Genomic DNA, 16,768 nt, shown 5'->3' on the forward strand with positions numbered 1-16,768 from the left:
CTGATGTGATGTGATGTGAAATTGGTCATCTCAAAATTTTATCTTGTAGAACACGTTATGCTCTCCTGGTCTGTAATTTGAATACATGTATCAAGTTCGGATACATGAGAACTTATTTGATTTGATGGGAATTTAATCACTATATATTAAGCACTTATCCAGGTTTTCTTTTCGCGGGGGGAGGGGTATGACAAGGGGAAGTCTCGTAAGCACGTAATTCTAATGTTTTAAAATATCAATTTGTTTTCAAAATAATAATAATAATATAATGTAACAGTTCTATTCTTGCTTAAACTTTTCCTTACTTTTCATTATAAGAACCAGTTTAGTTTGAATGAACTGTATTGTAGCACAAAGAAAGTCAAACAAATATTTCCGAGAGATATGTAACTAAGGAAAATGTCTGCGATAGCATATAACAAGAATAACAAGAAAACACTGAGTGTATACTTCTATTACATTTAAAGTTGTAAACAGAACAGAAACGAAATTTTAATCCTATTTAAAAGTGTTCTTTTTTATTCCACCAAGGGGCAATGGTATCACGGTATGTTCTTGGACTTAAAAGAAGACGACAACACATTGACCAAAATTTTGACAGACTCGAAGTAATTTGAAACAAAAGAATCTCAAAAACGTAAAAGTATGTTTATTAAAAACGTGCTTCAGTTTCGGAGGGGACATGAGCCCCCAGGTCCCACCTGGATACGTGCCTGTTATATATGCTTGCTGTAGTGGAAGCTTCAGGTTGATCTGTTTCAATAGTTTGAATGGTTGTTGCCATAATTCATCGATCGATACAGAGAAAAATACATAGCCTTTCATATCACCCCTAAAGATAAAGTATCTGTATTTGCTAATATCTGTATTTGCCTCAGAGACGTACGCAGGAATTTATTGTGGAAGGGGTCCAAATCATTTCGGAAGGTCCGAAAACAATTTAAGGTTAAATTATATTAAAATGTGTAAAATTACCCCTAAAGTTACACTAAATTTAGAAAAAAGTCGGAATTTCGGGGGGGGGGGGGTTCCGGGCCCCCAGTACCCAACCTCTTCGTACGTCCCTGGGTAAATGTATGAAGAAATGTTAGAAACTTTAATTGAACATTCCAGGGGTACCCTGTAGAGATAGTCAATTCTGAAATAGCCCTCGATCAAGCCATGAAAAGTATTTTTTGGAGAAGGTGTACTTGTTAGAAAATGTTTTTTCTGCCTTATTTTATCACACATGTAATTTCGTTTACGTTATGTTGTTCCTCCATGCATCAATATCCAAACTCCCCCAGCAAAAATACAGAATCCGAGACAAAATTCTGGGAAAACCCCTGGTTGGGGCCGGTGCAGGGCCATACACCGTCGTCTGGTTACTCTGGTTTTATATATATCATTTGTTATTATTTATCAAATTTAATAAAATTTTGAAACGACAATATAAAAAAAAAGCCATAGAAACCTCTTCTGTCGCCTTGAAATACAAAAGCATCACATACGAATTGAAAGGATGGGATTTCAAGGAAAATGAATGGCCCAAAAACTTGTCTTGAGAACCAAGTAATTAGAAGAACATGTTTGGTAGCAGCAGTCTATATCTATAGCACTAACCGTGGCGGGGGAGTTCTTTCAATGGTGGTATACCCATCCTTCTGTTCAACGCGCGATCAGTAACCCTCCCCGTGTAGAAGCTGTCACTCACTCCAAAAAACTCGTCCTATAGAGCGGAGATGTTCATTCTTCCCTGACGTACTTCGCGCTCACTGACCCTACTGGTCGATCTCCCCTTCACACTTCTATCCTCTCTACATAAAGATATACACAAAATACAAATGACAGGAAAAGCAATCGGCAACTGTCGCTCAGCATTCACCGGGCTTGTGACCGCCAAGAATGTGTAACACAGTGATTCTCAAACAATTTACCTCTAGACCCGCTTTAGAAGTCAGTAAAAGTTACGACGTCTCCTCTTTGTATAATACTAATGTCACAAAGTCATTTACGAATGAATATTTTTAAACTTACAAACTCCTTGATATTTTACCGATTTTGGGAGTTGTTACCAAACAGTTTGAGAAACACTGGTACAATGTCTTCTTGGCTGCTTTCCCAGTTACCTGGGGCTAGTCAGACTAGCGATTTCTTTATTTATACTAAAATACAAATAATGGTATGATTGTTTGGTTATTCAGAGCAAGAATACAGTTACTACATTATAAACTACATTTAAAAACTTGGAACTTGGAAATAATGTTAAGTGGTTATTTGAGAGTAACATAAGTACATAAGAGTCTATGTGAATAAAAAATATGTAACAGAATATTTGAGTAAAAATAAAGTGTTGCAATGATAATTTTCATTTTATAAATTATTTACACTATTTAGATCATTCTTAGTTCTCTATTTTGAGTCTTTATATCATATAATAATACCCTAAGTTACTTTATTCAATATTAACAAGTACATCAACATGAACAAATTCAAATACATACACAGCTTAACTATAACACAAAAACAACAAATAAACACACATGGTTATATTTCCTAACCATGATCCAGTAAATCATGGCATTTTCCAGCATTTCGAATAACACGATACAAGCAGTATTATAAAACATTACAAGAGTAATTAACGAACTGCAAATATACAATAATAGTAACAATAATTATATACACATGCTAAACACGATTATTTAGAACACAAATTCGTTGGAGTAAGTATGTACATTATTACACCTATTTCATCTTTGCTCGATCATTGTCTTTTTTCTTGGCGATCTTGCTTTGAGCACTTAGGATATATTCCGGGTCTCTGCAGGGCATCCCACGTTGTACCATAGAATCTACTATCTCAGGAAGAATACACTCTTTAAAAAACCGTATAAGGTGATCTGGTACCCCTAGCAACCTTGAAAGGTAGCCCATTTAAAAAGCATAGCAAAGTTTTTCACTATTTTCTTCTTTATTATTAAAGTTACAAACGTCAAAATTTGAACAAACCTAGAGGAGACACATATCTATGCCTTGTGTGTTTTAGATTTTGAAAGAACAGAGTAAAAAAGCTTCCATGTTTGACTTTAAAAACTTGGCAACGCTGATGTAACCCTCCCACTCAAATTTTGAGTTGTTGTCTCCTTTTGTTGAAATGTATAGACTCCTGTGTGAACCTCCCTGCCCGCGTCTAGCGGTCGTCTTTCTGCCTGTCCTTCGAGTCGGGGTTGCTTGAAATGTGAATATCGACGGATAATCACTTTATGAGTGACAGTAGGAGGGATAGTAGTATAAATATCTGTGCCGTGAAAAGACAACGGAAAGCGAGATATTCCTGCCGACCGAGGAAAAATATCGCACGACCTTCGTCTTCAGAAACATAAGAAAAGAGAAGAAAGAAGTGCTATTGTGTTTCATATTTCTGTAGTTATTTCTTGCGTTTCTATGTAGCTTTATTTCTATACAGTATTTGAATGTTGAATGAAAGATGATAAATTGAACGGTTGATAGATAGGTAGACTAAAGTTATATATATATATGTATATATATATATATATGTATATATATATGTATATATATATATATATATATATATATATATATATATATATATATATATATATATATATATATATATATATATAGAGAGAGAGAGAGAGAGAGAGAGAGAGAGAGAGAGATACATAGATAGATAGATAGATAAGCATATAAATGCAGAAAAATATTTTCCAAAAATGATAAATAGACAGAAACGATATATAGGACCTAACACATCAAACTGAAGTTCTTGACTCGTACATTAGTAAAGAAATACTTTCAAACAGTGGCGTACTTCAAGAGGTGTTGGTGCAGGTTGTAATGCCTCCTTTCATATACTATTGAAATGAGAAGATTTTAGCTTTCATCTTGGATCAACAACAATCTTCCTGTGTGGAGAAGGGACTTACATACACGTACGACGACACATCAGAATGTTTAGAAAATGTAAATGGGTAGAGAATATACACACCTAGGCAGAGGTCCCTATTTTCCCCTCAAGGTTACCATTCTTCTCATTTACTGTTCTCCCCTCAAATTTACCATTCTTTATTATGACAAATACTTATTTAAAAATGTTATTCATGCTAAGTTCTCCTTCATACTTAGTGTTCATCAGTCGGTGGCTATCGAGCTCAAGCCCCCTCCCCCCCGAAATAAATTTGTTATATTCACAACTTCATTAAAATTTGTCGGCATCTAAAAGGAAAAATATAAGTGCTTATTCTCGTATTGTGCATACCCCTCCCCGAAACAAGTTCTTAAATACGCCACTGGTGTTCATAAAAGCATCATTGTGGTATAATTAAAATTTGATTGTTCCACTTTCAATGACAAATTATGCCCCTCCTTTTTTAAAGAAACATAGGTGCAACCTGTGCCCCAAAACCTGACTGTGGGCACCCCTGAAATCCAGAGATGGCTAGGAAATGAAGTTTCTTTGTTTAAAAACTTTCCCAACCCCATAAACACCCCCTAACACCAACCAAACTTTCTTTACACACATCCCTGGGCGTAACAAAACATATTGCTTCCTTCGCGTTTCTGTAAAAATATGTATCACTATTCTAAATGCTTCTCCTTTTGTGTTTTGAACACCTCACAAAATAAAATTCCCAGCGTACTTACTGATTAAACGGGAGACTCAGGTGAGATCCCCGATTGCAATACGTACATTTCCTGGATTTCCCAGAGGGAAGTATTGCGTCGCACACTACACCACACACCTTTTATGTGAGGACTGTTAATTTTATGCAAAGATTGAAGACTATAAAGAAATGCATTCTAGTGAAATTAACAATAAACAAAGATACGAACCACCGAGACTGAGACTGATTTGGAATCTAAAGATGTGGGGGATGGGACATGTTTATATGGAGACGAACAGTGTCAGAGGAAGAAATCTGCTCTGTTCTACGAAACACAATACGAAACGGATATTATTATTATTATTATTATTATTATTATTATTATTATTATTATTATTATTATTATTATTATTATTATTATTATTATTAGGGGCTCTATACCCGACCAACGAATATTTGTGGCTACGCGTATGTCTTCAAACATAAGTGGATAACATTCTTGCGTATTTTATTTTATCCTGTAGGGATGGTATAGAGACTTGTAGGCAGATCCTGAGGGAAGGGTCGCTCGCCACCTCCAATGGCACAAGCATCAGTGCTGCAAAAGTTCAAGTCTGTACATAATAAAACTAAAGTAACCCTAAGTAGCAGTGTTACAACTCACCGCTACCCTATCCCTCAGGAATCCATCCTGGATCCGTCCCTGTGTCGTCTGGAGTCGAAAATATGTCATGTGGAAAGAAAAGCTATGAAAAATGTCATCTTACCTTTTGCGTCGATTTCCTTATAACTTGGGGGAGGCCCGTACTAGTGTGCTAATTGACGAGGGGATCCCAGGGATTTCTCCTCTGAGAAATCTTTATCCCCCTGCAAGAGAAAATTTTCATCCCATGCAGGAATAATTCTCCCCTCTCTTACGTGTGTGATGGCTTGGTGCGCATATGAGTGAAATTCATCCGCCCTGGAAAAAATATTCAATTCGCACACACACGTCCAGTTATCCAATTTTTATATAACGTAGTGAATTTTTTTTTTTTTTTTTTTTGCGAAATAAAGTAGTGGTGTTTATTTTGCGAAATAAAGTACTGAGGAATCTACTTACATAGTTGTGCAACTACGGCGGGGGTTAGGGGGCCTGCTCCCTTCCTAAATTTTTTAGTCCCTCAAACAGGCACGTAGCCAGGATTTCGTGAAGGGGGGGGGGTCCGAGACATGAAATACTGTGGTCATCAAACCAGAGACTCGATCATTCTAAACTATTTTATTAAAACATATATTGGTACGTTTAGCCTGGATTTCGTAATAAGGGGGCGGGGGGGAGGAACATAAAATACTGAAGGCCTAGGAGCTCGATCAATCTAATTACTTCACTGGCAACATATATTGGTTTGTTAGAAGAATAAATTGGGAATATGTTAGTAAGTATTTTAATAAACTATGAAGAAATCTCGAGTAAAATAAAAAAAAGTATTTAAAAATATTTTACAATATTTACGTCCTTTCTCTCTTCATCCAAATATAAGAATTTTCCTTTTATTATGACCTCATCTATTACAGGGTGTTTCAAAACAATACCGACAACGTTTGGGAGGTGATTCCTGATATCAAGATGAGACAAAAAGTATAGACCAACCTGGGTGCACAAAGGCTTCCTTTCGGAGTTATAGGTTCCCGAAAACATGAAAAAATTAACTTTAAAGGCCCATAGCTCCAAAAGTATGGGACCTAGGTGCCCTATGCAAATTTCCATGTTTCAGAATCCTGCGGTACCTCCGTAACAATTTTTATAGAGGTAGTTGGTGAGTATTTTAAATTATATGTCCGTAACCAGACCCCCTCTATAAAATTATTGTGGAAGTACCTCAGGATTCTGAAACATGCATTTTTGAATAGGGCACATAATAATTCCTAAGTGAAGTCTTGACCCGACTACGATAGGTCCTGTAATTGTTTGAGGCTATGGATCTTTAAAGTTGATTATTTCGTGTTTTCGCAGCCTATAAGTCCGAAAGGAAGCATTTGTGCAGCAAGATAGGTCTATACTTTTTGTCTTATCCTAGTGTCAGGAATCGCCTCCCAAATATTGTCGGTGTTGTTTTGAAACACCCTGTATAAAAAGTACATATATACTATTATAAAAAGTACATACTCAATAATGTCTTGTAAAATATTTTTCAATATCTGCATTCCTTTCTCTGTTGAATCAAGTGTTAACAGAACTTTCTTTCCTCATAAATTTTTGTTTTCATTATTCCGTCAACTACTGTCTGTTCCAAACGACAGGATAAAGGAGCAGTAGAAAATTGTTTTTGAAATAACATATTTGATACTGCAGAGAAGCGATAACAAAATATTATTATTTAAAAAAATGTCCATGCTGTTACACAACGGCACTATGCTTTCGGAAGCTTGAGATCTCCCAGACTAGTAGCAGAAATTCTGAGAATTCCGTAAGTTTTCTAGAAATTTCAAATTCCCTGACTCTGCCAGGATATCTCGCTTACCTCACCACCATATATTGCAAGTAATACAAATATCCTAATAGGAAAGAGTAACCAAAAGCTTTCTGTAGTTTTTTGTTTTTATTTTTAACGCTGATCCTTCTTTTTCTCATTTTATTTTCTTTCATCCTTCCTTAATTTTTTAAATTTCTGGTCTCGAAGAGGGGGTCCGGACCCCCCCTTGGCTACGTGCCTGCCTCAAACCACAATGCATCAGTATGACATTGATACGGAGACCTAGAATTTTTACGATTGCCCCCCTATCATATTTATACCCCCCAAACTTCAGAGGCTGGTTGCGAGCCTGGTCAACAAGGTTTTCACAGGTATTACATAATTTAAACAAATTTGTATAATGCAAAATAAATTTACTACTAAATCATGCTCAATTTTAAAATAAGCCAACATCATTTACTTACAAGAACATAAAATGTTGCGTGAGCCGTTACCCAGCTTTATCAAATTTGGTTCTCTTCTGTTCGAACTCACAATGAAAGTTTGCACAAGATATTTCACACGAATTTGATCGAGGGTGTACTTATGCACATGATACAATCCCACAGCGTTCAGGCACCTTGCGAAATTCATTTATTAGAAAAAAAATTAAAATTAGGAAATGCTAGTGTGAACATTACATGGATCTATATTTTTTCCTTCTCCACTTCCAGGAAAAGGGAGATGTAGACATTACACATGAGTATACGGTAATTCATAAAATAAATGTGCATAAAAAAAATTTAAAAAGTTCTAGGTCTAGATAGTATAGAAGTGGCCATGTGGACAGGCAACAAAGAACGAAAGTGATTTTTAAAAAAGCAGGACCCAGGAATTTTGCCCACATGGCATTTCACTTGATTATATTTCCCTAAAAAAATATTCATGTAAGTATCTTTCAATTATTTCTGAAGAGAGGGTTTTGATCTCGCTTTCAAAGGGTAATTTTGTCCTAGATTGATTCCAATAGTATTTTTTTCTATAACCTTTCCCAAAGATCACAAACTGACATCCAGGGGCGGATCTAGGACCGACTTCTGGGGGGGCAGTGGGTTGTCATACTGCTACTTTTAAGGGTTCCAAACTTTGGTATGGGTTTTATTTATATATATAAAATAAGAAAGTTTCGTCTTCTGGGGGGGGGGCGAACGCCCCGATTGCCCCCCCCCCCTGGATCCGCCCCTGCTGACATCTGTGCTATGTTATTTTGCGGAAATGGTAAGCTGACAAGTGACAACTACCCTTCCAGGAATTCACAGAATGAAAAGAAAGAAAAAAAGAGAGGGAGAGAGATGGGAAAAGAAGGTTTTGGTTGTACCGCTGTTTATGAGTCACCTGATTGGAACAACTTGAGCGAGGCAGAGAACTGAACTTGCCGCTCGACTCGGGCGGAAAGGAAAAATTATACCGTCGCAGGGAGTTCAGGTCTTACTGTTGCCATGTTTTCAAAGTTAAAGATAGAAGTTTCCTTACTGTGTTTTTTTCAAAATCTAAAACACACAAGGCATAGATATGTGTCTCCTCTAGGTGTATTCAAATTTTGAAGTTTGTAACTTTAATAATAAAGAAGAAAATAGTGAAAAACTTTGCTATGTTTTTTAAATGGGCTAACTTTCAAGGTTGCTAGGGGTACCAGATCACCGGTAGCATAACATTTTCCCATAATTCTTCATCTCTTCTTACCTCCACAATGTGTAAAGGTGACTTATCATCAATGTATACAACTAAAAAGCATTTGTCTAATTTTGTAATATTCAACTGGCCCTGAATTTGGTAGTAGTAGTCGCTGTTAGTATTTAGTCCTATAGTTCCGTCTGGAAGGGCTCTAAGAAAAAATGTCCCTTTCTTTTTCTTTATCTCTTCAGTGACATCCTTATTTCTGAGTGAAGGAACACACTTTACTTCCACTAACGCATCATCTTCTACTACATATCCTGAAATATGATTAGGAGGGAATTAATTGATAGACTAGAATGAAAAGATTTTTTTTAAAGTAATATAATAATCTGTCTGTCCCTTTTCCATAAAAAAAGGAAGTGGTTTGGTTTCGTTCAGATTCAGTTAATACCTCTAATTATAGCACACTGAACAAACAGTACTTATTAGAGTTAAACAGTTATTATATTATATCAACAAAGAAGTTGAAAAATATTTCTTACCATCTGGACTAGTAGCTAAGAAACTATACTTAGAATCAATATATAATCCTCGTTTCTCTACTGTCACATTCTTCTCCTCCGCAAACTTTCGTAGAGCAACATCTTCATGATTTCTTCCGTATTCTATTGATGGTGTCGATAGGTTTCTCTTGTGTAAAATGTCTTTCACCAACACATGGCACGAAGTGTGATCTTTACGTTTCACAACTTTACCGAACGTGGATGACGTTAGACAGTTGCGGCGATGTTCTTCATAAATCGAATTCCCATGCTGTCCGCGGGAGAATACTTCAATAAAGTACTTTCATCTGAACTGACCTAATATGAAAAATAATGTAAAGTATTCTTGAAACAGGACAGGGTGAACTGAAATTTGTAAGCGATATTGTAAGCACAAATAGCTACTTTTCCTACAAATATTAAAAGGAATGTTTATTAAACATATCCTTCAAAATTATCTTTGTCGAGGTATATGTTTGCGAAATATGTAAAAACGAAGTTTCGAGACAACCTGGAATAGTAGAGTTGAAACATATTTTATAATTACATGAATCCACAAAACTGATAGGCTCCCAGAAATTCTCGTAATTTTCTCTACTTACTCACTGTGTATCCATCCACACATAAATTATAAGAATTTTAAAAGAATTTCGCTTGATTTCAATTAGTGGAGCATGACATATCAATTCTGCGATTGACGATTGTCTCTGAAAGAAGAAACAAGTGAGTATCGTTCCACAGTGTGAAACTACGGTAGACTTCCAAACTATACAAATTACATAGTAAAACTGAAAATAGTAGAGACCGGAAGTAGTTGATTTCTACCACTTTTGGTTTAAATAGAAGATTGTCGAAGGAGATTGTACCTATTCTTGGAACGATGAATCGATTCTCAGAAACCTCTTGTCGATACCTCTTACCGTTTTTGAGTTATGACAAATACTGTTGAAACCGGAATTGGCCGATTTGTATAGCTTCCGTTTTAACTTGAAGATTGGTGAAGGAGATAGGACATATTCTTAGGATGCTGAATCGATTTCTGAAAACTGCTTGTCGATAACTCTTACAGTTTTATGTCAATGAAAATCAATATTGAAACCGGAAGTAGTAGTGAATTTCTACCACTTCCGGTTTTAGTGGAAATACAGAAATCGAAGTGTTTTGTTTCCTTCACACCTTGAATCGATTTCTGAGAACCGTTTGACGCTAGATATTATTGTTTCTGGGTTATGACTATTACTGTTGAAACAGGAAGTGGTAAAAATCGACCACTTTCGGTTTAAGTAGGAGGTTTTTGAAGGAGATGGAATCTGCTCCTGGGATGCTGCATCGATTCCCGAAAACCACTTGTCGATAGTTTTTACCACTTAAATTGTATGAAAATAGCTCTTACCGTTTTTGCTGTGATACCTGTTGACAGACAGACAGATAGACAGACGGACGGACACAGCCGTTCTAAAGGACTTCAATTTCTTATGTATAGCATAGTTTGGAAATCTAAAATTAATCCAGAAGTTTCAGAGGCATCATTGTGATACAATGATAGCTACGTGATATATATAGAGACGTGCAGATGGACGGGGGTCTTACCCAACCCATCCCAGAAAATTCTGAGCAAATGAAAAAAAAATACTCCTATAGAAAAATAAATAGCAAATTCCACATTTTAGAAGTTGGAAAAGTCGGATCTCACTGAGGAATGAATTTTTCTTCTATCATACCACTTTTGTGATGCAATAATCATCAAAGCTGGTAATTGCGCGTCAATTTTTTTTTTTCTTGCGAATCACGTTTTCGGACGTTCAAAATTCTCAGCAATTACATTTTTTTTAAGTTTCTACCAGGAACGTAGCCAGAGCTCTGATTTGGGTGGGGGGCATATATACTAAACTAGTAGTATAAATAGCAAACTAGTATTTATATACTAGTTTAAATATTTGGAAGGCAAGTCAAGATTTGGACCCCGTGCTCCCCCTAGCTACATCCTTGGTTTCTACACAACTTTTTTCCGCTGTAGAATTAAATAGTAGCCAGTGCCCAAGTGAATTAAATAGCTGCATAAATTGCTTGCTATAGTACAACATGTAAATAAATTCTAGAGAAAAAAATCATTCAAGTCATAGCCTACGATGCGGGAGATTGCGAATATGATTCCCGACTGGCGTTTTTACCATACCTTGAAAGAAAGAAAGCGAAACAGATACCCTAATATGGCACCTGAAACGCCCGCGGCTGAGTCAACACTTACAAGTTAGAAACATTTTGGCGGAACAAGACAGGAAAACCAATCCGGCAGGAGGGGGAGTAGAAATGACATGCCAATTCCAATGTGAAAACCCTCTGTGCAGCACAAATGAAAAAAAAAAAAAAGTCTTATCAGATCTCCTCGTTTGCTTGCTTCTTCTCAATTCTTGGAATTCTAACCCGAAGCTAGTCAGTCACGTGATGTGCAAAGCAGAGAAATTCTTCGTTCATCTCTTCCCCACAGTACCGTTTACGAGATAGGATGTACTCATAACTGATAGATGACACATATTATTATTATTATTATTATTATTATTATTATTATTATTATTATTATTATTATTATTATTATTATTATTATTATTCAAACTAATGAAATAAGGAACTTCACACTTACCCGTCCGATTTTCAGATTTTTCACCTCAAATCGTTAGTTTAGGTTAGTTGCTAAAATTATTATTTTCGAAAGAGTTCTTTTATACTAGAAATAATTTAGAGAGAGGAGGGATAGTGTGAAGTTGTCCACCCATGAACAATATCCATATAGTTATACTGCATTATATAACTAGTTGCTCATCAGTTTACGCAGTTCTGAAGCTGCCTATCTCAGTTTTGCAAAAGTAAATATTTTATTTGACAAATATGTTTGAGGACCAAGTGGCATGTAATTATAATCGTACTTCTTCTCTTTAATCAACATCATATTCGTATACATCGCTCTTTGTCATGATACTGGTAGGTATCATCATCATAATTAATTCCACATAATCTCTAGTCCATTAACAATAAATTATTATTATATTGTGCTAAAGATCGAACAAAATGACATGCACAAATTTTATACGTACCATGGAATATTTCAGAACGAAAATGATTCTCACATGTGAATATTATTATATTATTTAATCGTTAACATTATTTATATCTTGCTTACTGTCCGATCCTAATTGACAAATATTATACCTACGTAAACCAAGATTTCGAAGATAGACCCCCCCTGGTATGGCTTACGGTTCACGGGTATCCTTGCGAGCCACTGTTCTTAGCACTCTAATTTATGGAAATAACTTACAGTACAAGGTACCCTTATTTGGTTCACACTGAGAGAGTATTAAATGTAATACAATATTCCGTCCCAGTCTAAATAGTGAGTCAATATATTAGATTGTATATAGAAACTGGTAGGTACTGAGAACAGATGCTAAACAACGAAAACAAAACATAATTAAAAACCAGAGACAAAAATAATGTAAATATACATTAAATAATAAGTAAAACGAATATAAAGAGTTATCTACTAACATACTCCAGTAACACGAAGCTTATATATATATATATATATATATATATATATATATATATACAATCTTACCTTTCATCATGCTGTCTTGAATCTTCAGCGGTTCCTTGTTCTTGATAACATGGAAAAGAATCATCAACAGAAACAACAATTTCAGTTTTGGACGTTTAGCTGCGGCTCGAGCAGATTTTGAGCGCTTATTTCGTTTTCTGGTTTTTGATAAAGGTCGTTTACGAGCCATTATGTATTTGCAGTATATCAGCTCACGCCTGATTGGTAACACCTTCAACTCGTTAGCTACACTGCGAAATAGATGATAGTAGGACCTTGTAGTTGTAGAACATCCCGTCGAAAATGCGAGTGGCGCTAGCGTACAGATGTTCCTTTTAAAATGTTAACACTTTGTGCATTTATTCTCGAAATACATAAAGTACGTTGGTAGTACATGATGAAGTATAATATCGAGAGGAAGAAGACATTTCAGTGTTTAGAACGATATATAAATGTTGAAGATCGCTGGCCTCTTTCGACAAATATAAGTGATCAGAAAACGGATTTGCGCTGTGATGTGCAGTTTAGTTGCATTTTTTCATTCCAATATCTAGTTCTTAAGATAATTGAAAACAAATCAAGCTTCAAGAAAAATTTAATACCATTTCATTCTAATCAATAATAATCATGGAATAACATATTCAAGTTTTGGAACGAAATTTTTATTAATTATTGCACTAAATTGGAACAAATTTTAATTAATTATTAATTAATTATATAAGCGCATATTGATTATATCAACATAAAATTAATCATTACTACTTTTAAATATATTGCTATAATGTTATATACTCAGATCATTTCGATAAATTGCGTTTTTTAGTAATTCTGAGTAGAGTGCCAACGCCCTTAATGAAGGGTGGAAATAAAAATTTTCGTTTTTTTTTTTTTTCGAAAATGACTCGTAACGATTTTGTTTATATTTCATATATCAATATTTCATTAATAATCCTATGCTGTGATTGATATAAGTAATTTCTCTGGGAAAATTCAGATTGGGTAGTTCACTCTTACGGATGACTTTTATACCGGATGATTTTCTCAAATATAGCTCATGTAATTTTGTTCATATTTCGTAAACTAATATTTTCATAATTATCCTAATATATGGCGTAAGTCGTCTTGAAAATATCTACAATGAAGTAGTTTACGTGTGGAGGTTACTTTTCCTCAGAACGAAAAAGCCTTATAATTTTGTTCGTACTCAAAAATAAATGTTTCAGTAAATAATTGCAGCATAATGTGGCCCCACGTAGCGTAGTCACTAACGCTCTCGCCTTCGGTGCGAGCGGTCCCGGGTTCGATTCCCGGTGGGGGCACTCGGTCGAAAAAGTGTAAAAGGTTTTTCCAGGCCAGCCACCCTGAATGAGGGTTTCCTGGGTTTTCCTCATTCACATCAGGCAAATGCCGGGTTGGTACCTAACTTAGGTCCCAGGCCGCTTCCTTCCTTCCCTTTTCCCGGATAGTGTGCTCGCCGAGGGACATCATCCCTCAAAACGTGACGGGCTAAATGGCCTTAGATGCCGAAAGCCCAGAAATCTAAAATCCTATCCTAATTGCAGTATAATGTGGTTTAGTTGAAAAAATTAAAGCGAGAAATTTGGTGCTGTGTCCCGTACCATTTATTTTTAAAAGTTCTTCGGATTGTTTTTGTCTACTTTATTATAGCCTCAGCACGATACAAAACTGAAATATTAATTATAATTATTCTGATTGTAATAGAAATAAATAATTATTATATCTTTCTTTCATGTAATTTAGTGAAGTGCAGATTTAACGAAAATGTTTCAATAAAATCCATACTATCTGAAATCAAATTCGAAATGTTCCGATACTTTGAGCTAAAGCGTTTTGTTATTGAGTTACTGATGTGTGTTAAATGTTGTTTTCTGTGTTGTAATTTACTTATAGTCACTAATACAAATTTTACTTTTATAGGTGCCAAAGTACATCGGAAAGCAGTGATGGCTCGCTATGTGAGCATAGAGGTACACAAGTTTTACATTTCAATAACAGAGGAGAACGCCATGTGCAACGTGGAAAATGCTTAGGTATCGTTAAACTGAATTTGCTAAAAATTCAAATTTAATTCAATATTTTTAAAATTCATGTTTCATGTTGCGAAAAATATATAATATTATAGTGCAAATACATAAGACAAATAGTAAAATATTAATTGACCTATGTTATATCAAAATATTAGGAGTAATTATACATTTTAAAAATTCGACTTACTATGTACAGTTCAAAATTTAGCAGCTTCTTATGGAAATGTGTGAGCATTCTTTTTCTTTTTTTTAACTAGCCTATAAGATGATAGATTTCTGTTAAGAATATGATAATTGTCAATATTCCAATATAGACTTGGAATGAACTCTGATAAGTTTTCTCCTAGACATTCTTCTTCTTCTTCTTCTTCTTCTTCTTCTTCTTCTTATTATTATTATTATTATTATTATTATTATTATTGGTAATAATAATAAGACAAACATATATTTTAAAATTAATTCATGTGATTTGAAGAAATGCGATTGTGAAAATTTTAAAGAACTGAAATTTGTTGGTACATAACAAAAAGTTATCAATTCTGCCAATGAAATTCTAACTTAAACAGCATGCATTCTGTAACGCGATGATACTGTTTTTTAATTTCTAAATAATAAAGAGAGTGAGTATAGGATTCGTAATTTTAAGAGGATAATTTTGAAACGTCAGTGGAATATACAGTAATCAATAGTATTGAAAGTAAGTATTGATTAGTAGCTCGATCAATGAACTACATTAGGCCATGGATAGAAAAAGAAGATAAGCAAAGAAATCATAATTGTTAGACTACACCTTCTTAGTATTACTCGCCTTGCTATATAGTGGGTGATTGAGATTCATATAGCATCGAGCTGTCCCGCTGCAATTTTCTCACGTGGTCAATACGCTTTCCGCATGCCAACAGTCGGGAGTGATATATTATTGACAACATATTTCGTCAGTTCTATAATTTTATTATTGTCCTGACCCTACCAAATTTATCATGTTTGGTCAACTAGAAACCTATTATGTTGTAGGTTTTGAAAACTTATTTTGTACATAAAAGTAAAAGAAGAAAAGGTCGATACAATTTTTAAATTTAATAAATTGAACGTAATACGAGAAAAGTTTGAACTTGTGAACCTGCCCTGTAAAGGTAAATGCCCTCAATCAGTAAACCACCATAATCTGCGAAATATTCCTTTCAGGATGTTATTTTTTTCAGTTAATTCTTGAAACCATAACACATGTATGAATTGATACCATAACACATGTAGTAAAACCCTGTGTGCCAGCTCTTCGCAATAAGCTTACAGCAACAAATGTTCTAGTATCAAGATGACAAAATGAGTTCAAAATATAAAATCGTTGTGTGCATCAATAGGTTACAATACTTTCTTATCAGGCGTAAATCCAAAATTTGGAGTTCGAAGTAGTGGTCAACCAATAAGAATTCACTAACCACAATTCTCCACTAATTAGACTTGTATGCATCACGGCTACAAATCCGAAAGTTTAAAGTGGGGAAAAAATATTATATATCATTATTTTTTGATAAATTGCACGAAAGAAAATTTCCACAAATAGTCTTAGACTACAATCCTTAAGATTCAAAGTGTGGCATTGTAACTCAGAGGTAATGGATCAACCAATTCGATTGCACCAATGACCTTAGACCAGGCATGTCAAACTCGCGGCCCGCTTATGTCTCACTATTTATTTTCGATAAATAAATAATTAATAAATTAAAATATATATATAAAATATCGTAACATGCGGCCCGCTGACATCTCAAATAATTTTTAAATGGCCCCATATAAGAAATCAGTTTGACATACCTGCCTTAGACTATCATTTGTCCGCAAGTTTCAAAGTGTTAAAATGATA

General features: G+C 34.9%; 1 protein-coding gene across 4 annotated transcripts in view; it reads left to right on the plus strand.

The window, feature by feature from the left end:
* Gcn2 (eukaryotic translation initiation factor 2 alpha kinase Gcn2) overlaps positions 1 to 16,768 on the plus strand; it is a 239,244-nt gene that overhangs the window by 38,952 nt on the left and 183,524 nt on the right. For all 4 annotated transcript variants that reach the window (XM_081730836.1, XM_081730837.1, XM_081730839.1 and 1 more), the window contains exon 7: positions 14,795 to 14,907. In XM_081730836.1, coding sequence (XP_081586962.1) covers positions 14,795 to 14,907 — 113 coding nt within the window. The remainder of the gene's footprint in view (positions 1 to 14,794; positions 14,908 to 16,768) is intronic.

Source organism: Thermobia domestica, chromosome 11 (genome assembly GCF_964235325.1).
Source record: "Thermobia domestica chromosome 11, izTheDome1.hap1.1, whole genome shotgun sequence".
In the NCBI taxonomy this organism is placed as follows: domain Eukaryota; kingdom Metazoa; phylum Arthropoda; class Insecta; order Zygentoma; family Lepismatidae; genus Thermobia; species Thermobia domestica.